The sequence below is a fragment of the Aulonocara stuartgranti genome (assembly GCF_965226115.1).
Source record: "Aulonocara stuartgranti genome assembly, chromosome: 20".
NCBI lineage: Eukaryota > Metazoa > Chordata > Actinopteri > Cichliformes > Cichlidae > Aulonocara > Aulonocara stuartgranti.
Window position 1 is genome coordinate 26511850 of NC_138956.1, and position 17256 is coordinate 26529105.

The window sequence follows — 17256 nt, forward strand, 5'->3', positions numbered from 1 at the left end:
CACATGCTCATACCAGGTGCAGCTGCAGGGCAGCAGTGGATCAGAGAGCTGATGATGGATGACTGGAGTGCATGAGTGTGTGTGCATGCGTGTGTTAAAGAGGATTCTCCATGCATTATATTGAGTGGCACACCCTCCTGCTGTGAGGAAGCACGGGATGATGATGGACACGGCAAAGAGGTTAACAGCTTGCACGCTCCCTGACAAGCATAAACACATGAAATTGCTGTATAACCCCTCCATGCCACTGTAGCTGAGAGGGTTAGCGCACCATTACCATATTACCCAACTACAGAGGCCCCAAACACATTTGGCTCCAGCACCAAATGGATGCACTCTCTAGCAGGCGATATAGCACACACCAGGAAAACAACAAAGTTTGTCTGTTTACAGCTAACACTCCTCCTGCCACAGCGCCTCACTCAGAGGGGTGTTAGCTTCCCTTATGCTTCATCAACATGTTCACACATACAAACACAAATGGATGCATTGACCAAAGCATGTGTGCATATTTGGCTTCTCAGTGGAAAGGGGCAGTTCATTTAAAACCAAATGAGCACACAATGGTGTGACCTGATCTGAAGAAACGCTACTTATTTGTGCTTTGGGGCTTTTGAAGAAAGGGTTAACCATCATTTGGAGGAAGGACAACACAATAGATTATTCAAGGAGCGTGTAACTAGGCCATAGTTGTTCATTTTTATGAATTATTTTATGGTAGAACTACATTTTCAGAGTAATTAAAAGAAAATAATGCTGCAGCATGTCTGTCTTTTAGAAGAAAATTACAGTACAAACATTCCTCATGTTTAAGCCCCCATCCTACAGTAGGTGTCCATCATGAACCATGGCAAACAGCCACTATCGACCCTTCTTTGGCAGGCTTTCTACCAACATGCCCAGAGAGAGACACAAATAAATGTGTTGTTTATAGATTCAGATCCAGCTGTGCGCTTGTCTCTGTGTGGGCCTGTCAGGTTGGTGGTGTGGGCATGGCTTTTGGCTTTTTTTTTTTGTATGTCTGAGTGTGTGTGCTTATGTCTCGCTGTATTATGGATGGATGGAAACCATGCTGGAATGCTCTATCCTGGCCCAAAATCTTTGGATATGCTGCTGCTGGGCTTGGCCAGGCTTGCCTTTTGGAGGACACACACTGGGTTGCCCCCATGTCTATCGCTAATGTGAACATGGGATGAAGCCTGCTGTCCTCTCCTCTGGAGAAAAAAAAATCCTGCTCATCCTAAACAATGAGCACTGGACGGCACAGTGGCCCACTTGGATCATTTGTATGGCTGCTTATCTCAGATATGACAACAGAGCCAGATGTCCTGGATGATTTAAGCAAACATCTGATGAATTTCATCCAATCGGAATTGCCTAACGTAGAGGGGAATATAATTATATAGCTTGACTTGCTGTGCAGCAGGCAGCAAGGAGAAAAATGTAATTCCCTCAGCAATTTACATGAAGATGAGGCAAAATGTCTATTATACCATTTAAAATGCAGATCAGCTCTTGTAAATGATAGTGTCACAGGCCGGTTGCCGAGAGCCTACCTCACAATAACACTAAAGTCTCCTGGCATATGAAAATCAATGCAATGCATTATCAGTCAGTGTCGCTTTGGTTCTGTACGTACCCAACTGAAAGTAATCACAGTTCACAAATTGGATGTAAACTCGGTTAACAATTATCTAAATTCCTCAAATAGACTCTTAAACTTTCTTTCTAAAAGTTTTAAATAAGAGACAAAATCTTCTTAAATAAGTATCCGTGCCCTATAACTTATTGCAGATGTTAGTAAGTCTGATATCGTTTCCTAGCTGTATAGTCATCCCCATGCATGTCTTCAAGCAGTGATACAGTCTTTTTGGACCCATATTCATTAAAGTTTAAGTGGCACAGCAGTGTCAGGGTGGCATCAGCGCCCAAGGCTCTGAGTAAATTAATGATGCTTAAGTAAACTATGGATTAATTATGGATTGTCCAATGTGTCAGTATGCACGTATGCATATCTGACTGAGCCTCCACCTTGCAATCATGCTAATGAAGAGCTAACCTGCTTCAGTAGACAGAGGACAGATGGAAACCCCACTTGGCACTACACCAACGCTCTCACACACATTATTGCCCTTGAGCAAAGAGAGGCTCTGATTAGGCTTCACTTAAGTTAGTTAGCCGGGAGCTAACACCAACCACCCAAGCGCGGGAAAGAGAAAGTGGCAGGACAAAAAACAAGGGTACAAACAATTCAAAAAAACACCGAAGAGCTTTTTTTGCACAGTATATTAATGTCTAATTCGTTTGGTCCCCTGAAGCTAGGGTAAGTGGGCTGGGTGGGGGGGGGGAAGACAATCAGAGCTCTGCAAAGAGAAATTTGTTTTGAGCTGAGGCTGCGTAAAATGTGACCTCATAACAAAAACAAAAGGAAAAAATGGGTAGGATTTATTTCAACATGTTTTCAGGGGAATTTTGGTTTTTAAAGACATCATTTTGATACGCAAAATCTAAATTTCAGTCATGTTTCCAAGCAAAACAAAGCTGCTAAACGGCTTTTGTAGTTTACTATCAGTTTCTTTTCTAGCTTTTCATAAAACAAACAGTAATTAATGAATGAAGAACAGTCATCAGATCAATCAGCAGATTTAAAAGAAAAGAGAGAGCTATGGATTGCCATTCTTTGTAGTGTATGCCATCCTTTCAATCCAGATCTAAAAGCAACAAATTCTGTTTTGTGAGGGGTGGGGTTGGTGGTGCTTTGAAAGGATGGGGGTGGGTTATTGTGCTTACATGACTGATGAAGTCATATTTCATACTTGTGTAACAGCAAAACAAAAGCATGAATAACAAAGAATACAGCATCATTGTTATTCTTCAGCTGGTAATGTATTCAGGTGAGCCAGACGCTGGACAAATACAATCAAGTACAAAGAAACCATAGGTAACACTGAACCTCCAATACAGTCTTCTTTCCTGTAAAACAAAGACTTTGGCTACTTAACTGGACGTTACAGCTGGGTATTTTTGACTACATGCAAGTTTAAAAGTCTTTTTTCTCAAAGGTAAATTTAACATGACAGAGAAGACTAAATCCACATTTATTTTGAAAAGTTCTTACCTGAAATCCTGTCAGAAACAACTTTGCAGATTTACTTATTCATTTATTTTTCCTGAGGATAGTTGAAATCTAGAGGCTATTCCACAATAAAGAAAACATATATAAAATAATCTCCATAGAAACATTTCCTGCTACTTAAAGGCATTTTTATTTCCCTTTACCAAAAATAGCATCATAAATGTTCTATAAAAAACAATAGATGTGGTGCAAATGTGATATGGTGTCAAAGAAAACCCCAAAGTAGCTTATAAAGTCACAGTTAGAGACCAGCTCATGCCCCGTATGAATACCCACTGTGGATATGGGTAAGATGCTCTAGTAAAGGGAATAGTAGGCGCTCTTACCGTCCACAGCCATAGTCGGTCTCAGCGTGTATCTCTCCGTGGTGTCAACAGGACTCTCTCATTCTTCTGCCAGACGGATAAAATGTAGGCTACTGAGCGTGAGAGATGAAGAGCGCTTCCTGCCCCTTCTAACCTATGTGAGCATGGAGACAGCTCTTACTGCTGTTAGTACTGGGAGAAAAGAAAAACCTAGATCACACTCTTCCTCTCTGTCGGTTCACGGCCATTTGGTCTCCGGGATGCCGGGACCAGTCCGCTATGAAACTGCTCCTTCAGTATCTCCGCCCCCCCTCCCTCCGTACCTGACCGGCTGGAGACAAAAGGTCATTACGCCCCGACACCAGCTGTTATAGGACACAGACGCCGCTCTCTCTCTCACTCCCTCTCTCTCTTTCTCTCTCACCCCACGCACAAACACATCCACGCCTCTTTTTTGTTAAATCACGAGCGACGATAGAGATTCACATAACACAGAACCCCCCACCCCCTTTTTCTTAAAAATGTCCAGAAAAACTTTCGTCTTCCAACTATATTGTTATTGTCATAATAATAATAATAATAATAATAATAATAATAATAATAATAATAATAATAATAATAATAATATAGAAGTTTTCTCTGATGTTTGCTTGAAACCTTCTAGTTTCCTCAACCTAAAGTTTCCAAGTTCTGCACACTGGGACAGCAATCGGATAAAATGACCCATTACAGAAAGCCTGGTTATCATCAGTGTTGGGACTAACGCGTTATTAAGTAACGCGTTACAGTAACTACGTTATTATTGTGGTAACGAGCACGGTAACTAGTTATTATGCCAAAATCAGGAACGCGTTACTCGTTACTGGGATTTAGATAGGGTCGTTACTCGTTACTTCGTGTGGTGGCTATCGCGGAGCTTCCACAGATTCAGTAACATTAGCAAGTGGTGGAGGCAGCAGGTGGATGAAGGAAAAGGGACGCAGAAGGAAAAGAGACCCGAGGTGGCCGCCGGTCCAAGTGTGAACAGAACTTCAGGTAAGAAGTTATGACCTGCAGTCTCTCTGGGTCAGATATGAACCAAGTTTAGGTGCAGTTTATTTTCGTTATTCTGACTTTTTCCGTACTGCGTGCTAGCTAGCATGACGGAGTTTCTATACAGCTGGGTGGGTGCTATGAAGTTAATGATGTTTAACTTTATTTTGTTCATAAGTTATTAGAGTTGCCAACCGTCCCGTCTGGTATTCAGAGAAAATATTACGCGTTTCTTATTGAGGTGAAAAGGAACAGTTTGTCCCGTAATTCAGCTACAATGAAAAAGGCACAAAGCTGGAGTTATTCTGTGTCTTTGCTGCACAGCTGCCTCTTCTTCTCTCATTCTCCCCCCTCCCTCTCCCGTTTCTACTTCAATCATGAAACTGATCAATGATCAGCTGATCGTCTTTTCTCTCTTGTGTGTTTATCGCCCACTTTGCGCAGAAAGAGGAAACCAGCAGATGTCGCGCTAAACAACAGCAGCACGTTTAAGCTTGATCAGCTGTTGTTAGAATTTATTTAATATTAATTTCTAGTATCAGCTGATGTTTGCTGGAGCCACAGCTGTAAAAAAAGCTGCTGGTCATGATATGGTTTGGTTATCTGGTGAGAGGGAAACATGAAGATGAAACCAGGAGATGTCCTTACTGGATCATCAGAGCTGAACAGGTGATGGAGAAACAGGTTTACCTTTCAGGTGACAGGAATGAGTTGAAGGGAAGTTATGAACTGTTTCTGAGAGACAAATAACCCCAGGATCCTTTTCTAAGTAGCTGACAGCTGGTAACTGTGCAGGGGCGGGTCTAGCAAAGTGTTGCCAGGGGGGCAGGTAGGGCATTAACAGGGAAAGGGGGGCACAAAGAAATACTTTTCTTTCTTATTCTCATTTAAAATGTCTAGCTTTTAAAAAATAATTATCTGAATCTTACAACAAACGATTGATAGATTGATGCATATATACCATCAAAACAGTGTACATCACTGTCACAACAGCGTTTGTTTTCATTCAAAGGCTTTATGATTTTTCTTATAATGGTGGGCCAGTCTCTAGTCAAAATGCCCGGGATGATTTTTTTGTCCCAGTCCAGCTCTGTATGCAGCTCATCTGCAGTCTGGTGTTGCCTACATCTTCCTATTCGGAAGGCAGAATTTCCGAGTTCTGAGTACAATCGAAAGCACCACGACTGCAGTTTTTGTGTTGGATGTAAAAGGCGCAGATGACACTGTGACGTAGGCTAGAATCATGGCAGCAGTCAATGACGGTCCAGGCGTGGGATTTCTCTCGTGGAAATATGCACATTATCTTTTTCTTTCTATTGGTAGGTGGCACAGTGCACTTGTGGCAAGTAAGCAAGCTAGAAGATTGGCAAAGTTATGGAAGCAACACATTAACAAGAGAATTCTGAGTAAAACCAAAGTTACTTTCCCTAGTAACTAGTTACTTTGAAAGTAACGAGTAACTTGAAGTAACTGAGTTACTTTTGAGAGAAGTAACTAGTAATGTAACTAAGTTACTATTTTAAAGTAACTTACCCAACACTGGTTATCATATACTGCAGCATTGTGGTTTCACTAAGGGTCCGACAGGAGGAAGAAGAACGGTCAAAATGAAAACAGCATCAGCGGGGCAGTATAGTCAGTGAGTTTTGCTCACTTTTTACTATAGCTACCAACACAAATGTTATCTAAAGAAAATTATGCAGCCACATTGTCACTGTAACTTTCTTTGCCTAAATTTAATCTGATTGTTTTGGGACTGCTCCAATATTGATATTACCTGTTATATTAAACATGTTTCCTCATACCAATTTTGTTAAACGTTTAAATGTAGTTCAAATATAGAGTGAAGAAGTGCTGAAAGACTTTACAATAGATATGTTATTTTTCATCCGTTCGTTCTTTCCCTGCCATTATTAGCACACTTCTTCTAACCATCAGTAAATCTATCACTGTCCGCACTCCTCCCAAGGGATCTGTGTCTAGAACCAAACCAGATCTTTTGCTTGTTAGGCAAATGTGCAAATCACTACATTAGAGCCACTCAAATCAGAGAAGACATTATGGATCTTTATTTGCCTTCACAATAGTACGCTGATGAATGAAGTGTTTCATTTAGTTTATTTGTGTGTCTGTGTGTGTGCAAAAACTGGTCCTCTGCATTGAGTGGAAAGAACAGAAGAAATTTTAAGTACGTGTTTTTGCTACCATCTATGTGAGCAGAAGGTCTCAAACCACAAACCAAGAAGCAGAAATGTGGAGAGATCCTCTGGCAGCAAAACCTAAAAACAGCCATCCCCCTGTAGACATCCACGTCAGCTGCTATTTGCCCGTCAAACAACCGAGCTTCACTTCAAAGCGGAGAATATGGGAGAAAGTTGTGAACGTGTCTTTGTCAATATAATCTCACAGCATATCCGACTAATTGATTCTGCTGGCATTCAGATACATGCAGATTGCTCTGCACCAGTGCTTTTTGTGTGTGTGTAGAACAGTCGAGAGATATGTCCCTGAAAGACTCCATCAGTCTGCGGAAGAAGATGGGGGCCCTCCCTAAAGCTCAGGCACTGCACTGGATCATCAAAGGGTGAACAACAAGGAACAAAGGACTAGCTGGTCCATCAGGGCTTCACCAAAATACATGCTGATTGGGAGTGAGCCTGCCAGACACGCCAACACACACATGCACGGATTTACTGTATACATAATGTTAATACACACATACACACACATGCACACACACACATTTGCATTCACTCCCTCACACTCACAGAGTCAGAGCTTAATTTAGAAGTGTGTTCTCTATGCCTGTAAGGACATTTTGTCATGTAAAAAAAATTGAGCGGTTGAACCCTTGCATCTTTCATTCAGAGGGTGGTCTGTGTGCTGAATAATGAATAGAACGGGTCCAACAGAGATCAAGAGAGAGACAAACTTGCTAAGAACCACAGGGTCTCAGGTGATAGCAACACAGCAGCTAAAGTATGAGTAACTCTTGCGGGGGAGGGAGTAGAGGTATCTCAGTGCAGATAAAGAAGAGAACAACAGCAAAGGGGCATGAAAAGTGTTATTGTTTGTAGTCATTCATTACTTTTTATAATTCATTCTTCAGTCGGCAGCAGGAGCACAAGCTGAGAGTTTTGTTAAAGCATTTTTAGTGAGATAAGCAGTATCAGTGAAAGGTTAGAGTGATGGTGAATAAGAGAGTGTTTGCCTCCATTTATTTTATAATACAATATTCAGTATAACTGATATATGAAACCATTAATATTTCTCTGATAATGCTGTACCAGCATTATCAACCCTAACTCCATGCCATTTGTTTTCTTTGGGTTCTTTTGCTTCGGACAGTGCAAAACTAGCAAAATCTAAACGCAAACACATCCACGCATGCCATTTAAAAATGCACTTTTTGAAAAGCAGACAGAGCTTTCCAACAACATAAACAACAGCAGCAAGCAGTATGCTTGTACTGCTAACAACCAGATTGCAGCTGCTGATGAAAAAGGAGTGTCTTGGACTTGTGTTAGAGCTCCCTTCAAAGAGAGAGGGAGAAAGAGAGCCCTTCCTCAAGAAGCACAGAGAAGCTATTGATAGTGGAGTGTGGCATGAGCCTCACCAAAGCTGGTGTCATGGTGAGCGGCTGTCCCTGAGTTGGCAGTGAAGAATAATAGTGCCAAATACAACAGTAAAATGGATAGAGAAGGGCAGCCAAGGGAAGACCGGATAAACCTTGGGTGCATCTAAATGGCTCAGAAACAGAAAAGATTCAAAGAGGTTGGATATCAGTAAAACAGAAGAGTCGTCTTCTCTCTACACTTAATGTGATCTGAAAGGGGGGATGCTTTTTTTTCTGGTGAAAGTGAAAGCAATCTAATGAATTCCCATAGGAAGCTATTTACTCCACTGAGATGAGTGCAGATGATAGAGAGGAATCCACTTTATAGTGTTAAGTTGTGGCCCTGAGCTGCTTTCCTAATCAAAGACTTGGGAGAGTATTTGGCAATTCTGTGTGCATATTGAGGAGAGGCCTCCTTTGAAAGTGTTGCATCCCCTTTCTAGATTTATTCCGGATGTGGACCAAAAGATGACAGACACATTTGAGAGATATATTCCCTTTACCACTCCCTGATCACTACCTCTTTTCGCCTGCTCCACATGCAATACATGTATGCACGTATACATTTGCTCATGTGCAGAAGGAGGAAGGGATGGAACACAATTCAGATGCCACAACCTCCTTCACAGTAGCCACACCCATGCAAATGTGCACAGTGTAACCATGTTGCTGTCTCTTTAATGACCTTCTTGAACTCTGCTGTTTGAATTGACTCTGCTGACCACGTGGGGGTCATGACCTCATTCCACACCACTGCAAAGGTCTTTGAAGTCTTACAGAAGAGCTTTATTCTTGTTTGTCTTATGTTTACGTTAAATACTGTATATGAAGCAAATCAAGAATGTCATCCTTGTGGCTGAATGTCAATGATGCCAGTAATGTGTCCATGGGTTAAATACAATGATTTTTAAGGTACTGTGTACAGATTTTTACTAATTACAGTTTTTCTCCATCGCTTTGGTGCAGTTCTCACATCAGGAACTTCATTTTCACTAACTCTTAATTAACACATTTCCCCACTCACATTAGCCTTTCTATTTGGTCTCTGTCTACACTGTACACTGCTATTGTGTCTCTCACTTTCCTTAACACTCTGCAGCATTGTTGGAGAGTATTTTCAAATTACTTCAAATTACTTACTTCAAACATTTTACTTTTTTCACTGACAGTGACAGACCTACAGGAACCTCATCTTCAGCTGAAAGCTAATATAAACATATGTTCTCAGAAAAGGTTAATTGGAAAAAAATAGAAATACATACTCTTGTGTCACAGGTTGATGTCATGGCGCTGTTAATTACACACAAGCATATACTATACATATACTCACTTGCTACTTTATTAGTTACACCTTGCAAGCCTCAAGGTGGAGCGTCATTTGCCTTCAGAAATACTTCAAGTCTTTGTGACATAGATTCATCAATGTGCTTAGAAATTTTGCTCCATGTTTAGATGATAGCATTGCACAGCTGCAGAAGATTTGTCAGCTGCTCATCCAAATTTCTCCTTCCTCTAAGCTGTTTTACTGGACTAAGATCTGATGACTGTGGAGGCCACTGGAGTTCAGTGTTTTTCAATCTTTTATTGTCTAATTTTGGGGAATCAGTGCAAAATGTAGCCTCAGTTTCCCGTTCTTAGCTGACAGGTGTTGCACCTAGCACAGTCTTCTGTTGCTGTTGCGCTTTCTGAGATGCTCTTCTGCATAACTTGTTTGTAATGAGTGGTTATGTAAGTTACTTCTCCCTTTCTATCAGCTCAAAGTAATCTGCCCATTCTCTTCTGACATCAACAAGGTATTTTCACCCTAAGAATTGCTGGTCACTGAATGTTTTCTCATTTTAGATAATTCCATGTAAACCCTGGAGATGGTTGTGGAGGAAAATCCCAGTACATCAACAATGTCTGAAATACCCACACCAGCCCATCTGACATCAACAACCATGCCACATTCGATCATCTTTCATCCTTATTCTGATGCTTGGGTTGAACTTCAGCAGCCTGTCCTGACCATGTCTACATGCTGAAATGCACTGAGTTGCTGCTGATGTGAAAGGCTGATTAGATATCTGGATTACTGTGCCTAATACCTAATAAAGTGGGTGCTGAATGTTTGTACTGTGACTTTACTGGACTATACCTTAGTTGGTTCTATGTTCACAGACTGTATCTATTTTCTTTGTCTTTTATGGTGGTTTTATTTTGCTTTTCTCAAATTTCATTTAGTTAAAAATCCTTCACATTTCATTTTTATGCCTGAAAAATGTTCACTTCCCATTCAGCCTACATTTTTAAGACTTTTTCCAAAGGCAGTAAGGTTTTGAGAAAAAAACTAAACACTTTGATGACTTTAAAAGGTGGTGAATCTGTTTTTCATTCATCAGGGAGTTGAAGTATTGAAGTATTTTGGTACATGTGAAATATGGAGGACCACAAGAGCCATGCGCATCGAAATAAAGAAGTCTGTGCTTAAATAATGAATTGTAGAATAAATTCTGCATTTGTAAATTCATTTTTGAATTCCAATTTAATAAACTGCATTTCAAAAATCCATTTCCCTTTCCTGTTCGCTCAGGGATTAGCTGCTGGATTAGCTCTTCGATTAACAACTTCCTTGCGGCTATTCAAATTAGCCACATCGAGGAAAGTAAGGAGCTCTCTGATTGGTTGGACAGATACAGGCTGTCTGCCTGGATTTTTCTAGCTCATAGCTTCGCCCTGCTAAGAAGCGTGTGTGCTTGTACAAAGGCCGTTCAGCCTCAGGATTTACACTTGGCTCCACGCTGTGGTGTAATCTATATTGATGTACATCATGTGCCACTAGGCGGCAGTACTTACCCTTTAGTCAGGAAATGATGGCATGTAATCAGACGAGAGTAAGCTAAAATAAAAGATGGTTGTTGCTCCACGTTATCGCTTGAGCGGGGAGTTTTATTCAAGAGCCCAACACAACATGGTGTCAGAAGTGCACTCGCTCTAAGCGGTGAACTGAGAAAATTGAAAAAAACGTCAGCTTGGCGAACGGCTAGCGACAAACACGACGGAGCAAGCAGCAGCTCTACCGGCGGCAACTGGCCCGGTTATGGCAGCTCCACCAGCGGCTACTTTCATCATCAAGCCACCGGAACCGTTCGACTTCGCAAAGCCCCAAGAATGGGAGAAGTGGATCAGACGTTTCGAGCATTTTAGAATGGCAAGTAATCTGAACGGTTCAACAGATGCTAACCAAGTGAACACATTAGTTTACTGCATGGGAGACAAGGCTGACGACGTGATAAGGGGACTTGACCTAACAGACGGGCAGCGCCAGCAGTACGATGCGGTCAGAAACGCATTTGATAGACATTTTGTCCCCAGAAAGAATGTGATTTATGAAAGAGCAAAGTTTAATAAGCGAGTACAACAGCCAGCAGAAACAGTTGACTCCTTCATAACAGCTCTATATGCTCTCGCTGAAAACTGTGAATATGGTGAACTTCACGATGAACTTTTAAGGGATAGACTCGTTGTGGGTCTTAAAGATTCATCACTGTCAGAGAGAATGCAGCTCAACAAAGATTTGACCCTAACCAAAGCTATCACAATGGCGAGACAATCTGAGGAAATAAAAAGACAGCAAACTGACCTAAGAGGTGAAAGCAGCACTGGCAAAACAGCCGTGGATGCCGTGCATGTCAGGAAATCACAGCCAAATAAATTCGGAAGCAGAGAGCAAAAGCAGTTCAAGCCACAAAAACCACGAATAACAAAACAAGAGAATAAAACATGTTCTAAATGTGGAAAAGCACAGATGCACCCAGCAGCACAGTGCCCAGCTAAAAATGCAGAATGCCACAACTGTGGGAAACGTGGACACTACGGGAGAGTTTGTAGGTCTACAGCTGTGCATGAGGTGGCAGACAGTGCAGATGAACTTTTCCTAGGAGAACTGGATTCAGGAGAAGACCTGTGGCTTGCTAAAATCTGCGTGAGAGGCAAAAGCATGACATTTAAATTAGACTCGGGGGCAGATGTCACAGCTATCTCAGAGGAGACATTCAAAGACATTAAGCAGCCAAATGAGCATTTGCAAAAAGCTGAAAAGCCACTGTATGGACCAGGAGGTGCAGCACTGACCGTACTTGGGTCCACAAAGGAGGACATTTCCTACAGTGACAGGAGCACTACAGAGAAGGCGGGTGTCACCCTGAACATGTCAAAATGTGAGTTTGGCAAAAGAGCAGTGAAATTCTTAGGATTCATTGTGTCATCTGAAGGCATGAGTCCTGACCCTGACAAAACTAGCGCAGTGCAGAATATGAAAGAGCCAAGCTCCATGAGTGAGCTTAGGAGCTTCTTAGGAATGGTGAATCAGCTGGGGAAATTCATCCCAAACCTCTCCGAAAAAGACAAACCACTGAGAGACTTGCTTTCAACTAAAAACATGTGGTACTGGGGGCATGAGCAACAAAACGCGTTTAACAGTTTAAAACAAGAACTGTCATCTGCACCAGTACTACAGCTTTACAACCCAAACAAACCCCAAAAAGATCTCAGCAGATGCCTCTTCATACGGGTTGGGGGCAGTCTTACTACAGAAAGACAATGACGTGTGGTCACCTGTCGCGTATGCCTCGCGATCATTGACAGCCACAGAGCAGCGCTATGCTCAGCTGGAAAAAGAAGCGCTGGCGCTCACCTGGGCCTGTGAAAGATTCAGTGACTTTATTCTAGGGCTACACTTTGAGCTTGAGACCAACCATAAGCCACTTGTGAGCCTACTTGGAGGACAAGCCCTGGATTTGCTTCCACTGCGGATACAGAGATTCCGCATGCGCCTAATGAGGTATTCTTACACTATAAGGCACATTCCAGGCAAAAGCCTCACCACAGCCGACACGCTGTCACGGTTACTGCTGGCAGGCAGCGTGATTCCCAGAGACAATGATCTTAGGGCCTTCCTACTAGCAGCAAATACCTTACAGATCTCCGTGAGCAGCTACAGTCTGACAGCGTCTGTTCCCAAGTCATGAAGTTCTGTGCAGAGGGCTGGCCGGACAGGAACCAGCTGCAGGGAGTGGTAAAACACTACTGGTCTGAAAGAGCAGTTTTGAGTGTACACAATGGACTACTACTGCGAGGCACAAGGTTGGTCATACCTGCAAACATGCGAAATGCAGTTTTGGACAAAATACACGAGGGACACCAAGGGGTAGTTAAGTGTAGAGAACGTGCGCGACAAGCAGTGTGGTGGCCAGGCTTGAGTAATCAGATCAGTGAACTTGTCCTTAAGTGCAGGCTGTGCATACAGGAGAGAGTTAATGTGAGGGAACCTCTTATGCCCACACGTTTACCTGAGAGGCCATGGCAGAATTTAGGAGCTGATTTGTTCACACTAAAAGACAAAAACTATCTGTTGGTAGTAGATTATTTCTCGAGATATGTCGAGATTGCTCAACTCAGCCCAACTCGTTCAGCCAATGTGATTGTGCATTTAAAGTCAATATTTGCACGCCATGGAATACCTGAAGCATTGATTACCGATAATGGCCCACAATTTGCATGTCAAGAAATGAGAGACTTTGCAAAGGACTACTGTTTTGAGCATGCCACCAGTAGTCCCAGGTACCCGCAGAGCAACGGTGAGGCAGAGAGGGGCGTCCAGACCATCAAGAATCTCTTCAAAAAAGCTAGCGATCCATACAAGGCATTGCTGGCATACAGAACAACAGCACTGGCGAATGGCTACAGCCCGGCTCAACTTCTCATGGGGCGCAGGCTTCGTACTACCTTGCCAATGCTTCCTGAAACCTTACAGCCCCGTCTGCCTGATTTTCAGCAGGTTTGTTGTTCAGAGAGAGAGAAACGGCTGAGACAAACCGAATGTTTTAACAAAAGACATAGAACAAGAGAACTGGATAAATTGTTGCCAGGGCAACCAGTCTGGATCACGGATGCAAAAGCACAGGGCACAGTGACATCAGTCCACCCAACTCCACGATCGTACATCATCAGTGGACCCCAAGGGACAATCAGAAGGAACCACAGTCATCTTGTGCCGATCCCGCAAACAGAGACTCAAACCGAAGCAAAACAGATCCAGTCCACTCCTACAGAGACTGTTTCTGAGCCAAGCGCACCCCATACACCAGGTGTGGTTAGAACCCGGTCTGGTAGGGAAGTGATTAAACCGAAAAGACTTGATCTGTGAAGCTAATTGTTTGAAAAGGGAAAAGTTGTATTTCAAATGCTAAGTTGTGGTTTTGAGAGTAGCATGTTTAAAAGGGAAAATGGTTGGACATCTGTTACAAGAGAAAAGAAAGTGTTTATGAAAATACCGAGTTTATGTTTCCTGAAATGTTGGGGTATGTCTGTATTGAAAAAAAAATTATGCAGTTATGTTTTGTTTGAAGAGCAAAAGAATGTACCAGCCTAACTTTAGTAAGGGGGATGTGGTGTAATCTATATTGATGTACATCATGCGCCACTAGGCGGCAGTACTTACCCTTTAGTCAGGAAATGATGGCATGTAATCAGACGAGAGTAAGCTAAAATAAAAGATGGTTGTTGCTCCACGTTATCGCTTGAGCGGGGAGTTTTATTCAAGAGCCCAACACAACACACGCGGATATGTGAAGAATGAAGGGACCCTGCTAGTGATGGACAGATGAAGCCCCATGAAGCACTGAAGCTTTTCATCCAATTGGTTCACCCCAACGCGAAGCTTCATGAAGCTTCATTTGCTCTAGCAGGACACCTACTGGACGTAAAAATAATAGCTGGCATGAATTTGAAGAGTGTGGCATTTTGCACACAGCCTGTAAATGTCAACAACAAAAGGAGTGTGTAAAACATGTATATTGTAGTGATGGCAGTATACTGTGTATATTTATAGTGGCAGTATGGGAAATGATTATTTGGAAATGCTTGAAATGGAAATGATCATTTACTGTGAGGTGAGGTGTGGTTGGGGTGTGGACAGTGGTTGTGCTTTTGTAACGTTGAGGTATGGACAGCTACACACTGAGGCTTTGAGCCTCAGTCCTGCCTGTTCACATTTTATTCTGTAAAAACTAAATTTTCACTGCTTTTATGACCTTTTTAGTGGGGAGAACATAGCTAGGATTTAATGATTTAACAAATCTTTTGAATCCTTTGTCCTCCACAATGCTAAATGGCTGGGAGTCCTCAATCACCATGCTGACCAGGTCTTCATCTATTTGAGATTGTTCTCCTGAGGAAAGACAATAAAGATAAAGCACAAATATAAATATCACACACGTAACTTATAACAGTTGTATAATATTGTTATATCATTTAGTAACATTACTGCATCCTATATTATCACTGCATTTGATGGCTCACCTGGTCTTGCTCCACGATCGGTGTCCCCCTTATTCTCATGCAAAGCTCTGTAGTGCCTAAGCATGGATGAGGTGTTGTTGTTATATCCCAGCTCCCTGGCACATAGCAAACACTTCACCTTGTACAAAAGTCAAGACAGCTCAACATAAATTGTATTGCACCATCAGTATCATGAAAATACATACCTTGTTGGGAGGAATAAGATCAAAATGTTCCCACACAGGGGAGGACATCCTCCTCTTCTTAGCTGGCTCCATTCTCTCCTGACTTTCCTCACTCTCATAAACCTCCATACGGTCTCCAAACTCTCACTAACCGCAACTCTCCATCAAACACCCACATTTTTGAATGAAGTCTGAGGGGTTTATATCGCTGTCATATCTCGCGGCAAAGTTCGAACCACTTCATGAACCAGTCACGTGGTACAGCCGGGCAGCGAGGCTTCGGACGTCATCATTTTCAGCTCCTCCCATAAATGAAGCAAGCCTCGATACGCGCTTCGCGGAAACGCCCCCTCCATTACTCGACACACGCTCCGAAGCCTCGATACAGAACGTCCCATCACTAGACCCTAGTGATGGGATTTCCGGCTCTTTTTAGAGACCCGGCTCTTTCGGTTCGGCTCACTAAAAAGAGCCGGCTCTTTCGGCTCCGAACCGGCTCTTCAGGTTGTTTTGTTGCTTTAATTAATTTATTATTAACAATAATATAAAATTATGCACAAAAGGAATTACTAACGTAAAAACAAGTGGTTTTATTTATATATGTTTATATATAAATATATGCGGTGGCCCCTAGAGACAAAACACGTACAAACTCCAAAACACATTTCTAGCATGAACTGAACTTCCAAAGCAGAGCTACTAGATCACTTAAATTACACAATTGAAAGCATGTGTGTATTGTTTGTGTATTTATACACAGGCACTCATATATATATTCAAATAATTTAAAAAAAAGTTCATTTACCTGTTACTACCACACACCAAATCCGGTCGTTGGTACTTGCTGGCTTGTGTAGCCACAAGATAACAAAGGCTCAACACTGCGCCCAGCATCCTGGAGCACTTCTGTTGTCTTTTGTACGTGTTTTGAGTTTTTATGTGCTTCTGAGTTTTTACGTGCTTCGGAGTTTGTACGTGTTTTTACGTGTTTTGGAGTTTTTACGTGTTTTGGAGTTTGTACGTGTTTTTACGTGTTTTGGAGTTTGTACATGCTTCAGAGTTCGTACGTGATTTGAAGTTTGTATGTGCTTTGTCTCTAGGGGCCACCGTAAATATACTTTTATTTATTCACTCCACATAAAATGTAATAAATAAATCATATAATACAAAAATCAACTATTCACATTTCAAGTTTTAACTATTTAAATTTTCAGCTTTTTCCTTTCACAAATTTAAAGTGAAAAGAACACAAAACACTGCAAACCACAACACAATTAAATATAAATTATAATATGAAAACAAAAAGAACATGCATATTCTCTGTCATATGGACCTGCATGAATAAACTTTCTCAATCCTTTATCATCTGCAACCGAAAATAGTTGTGGATGATTACTATACCTTTCTAATGTTGTTGTCCCTGCCTCTCTTTCTCTCTCTCTGGCTCTGTTCCTGTGCTACTGAGTGTAACTACCGCCCCTCCCCCCTCTGCCCAGCGTAAAGCACAAGGCTCGCGTGCAGAGTGAAGCGGAAAAAAAGTGCGAGAGAGAGGCTGAGAGAAAGAAAGAAAAAAAAAAACCCACGTGACGGCTCGCGATAAGGAGCCGGCTCGCGTCGTTCACGTCAAAGAGTCGGCTCTAAGAGCCATTTCGTTCGCGAACG

At 42.1% G+C, this 17256-nt stretch overlaps 2 protein-coding genes across 2 annotated transcripts in view; both read right to left on the reverse strand.

The window, feature by feature from the left end:
* Window positions 1-3841, reverse strand: part of LOC309696939 (sterile alpha motif domain-containing protein 10-like) — a 61234-nt gene extending 57393 nt beyond the window's left edge. The window contains exon 1 of the mRNA XM_082518478.1: window positions 3463-3841. Within this exon, the coding sequence (XP_082374604.1) occupies window positions 3463-3475 (13 nt within the window). The 5' untranslated portion in view covers window positions 3476-3841. The remainder of the gene's footprint in view (window positions 1-3462) is intronic.
* A 9324-nt stretch (window positions 3842-13165) lies between these two features.
* On the reverse strand, window positions 13166-16154 carry LOC309697553 (uncharacterized protein). The gene is made up of 3 exons (XM_082519535.1): window positions 15616-16154; window positions 15431-15548; window positions 13166-15299 (listed from the first exon to the last, which is right to left on the reverse strand). Exons 1-3 carry the CDS (start codon window positions 15721-15723, stop codon window positions 15139-15141), a joined length of 387 nt encoding a protein of 128 aa, XP_082375661.1. The 5' UTR covers window positions 15724-16154; the 3' UTR covers window positions 13166-15138.
* Between the last annotated feature and the right edge of the window lie 1102 nt (window positions 16155-17256).

Bases quoted from the DNA above. Each gene is read 5' to 3' on its own strand.
- LOC309697553 (XM_082519535.1), bottom strand. From the start codon at position 15,723: ATGGAGGTTTATGAGAGTGAGGAAAGTCAGGAGAGAATGGAGCCAGCT. The intron at 15,549-15,615 runs GTATGTATTTTC...CTTTTGTACAAG, and splicing joins ATCTTATTCCTCCCAACAAG to GTGAAGTGTTTGCTATGTGC. The intron at 15,300-15,430 runs GTGAGCCATCAA...GTCTTTCCTCAG, and splicing joins CGATCGTGGAGCAAGACCAG to GAGAACAATCTCAAATAGAT.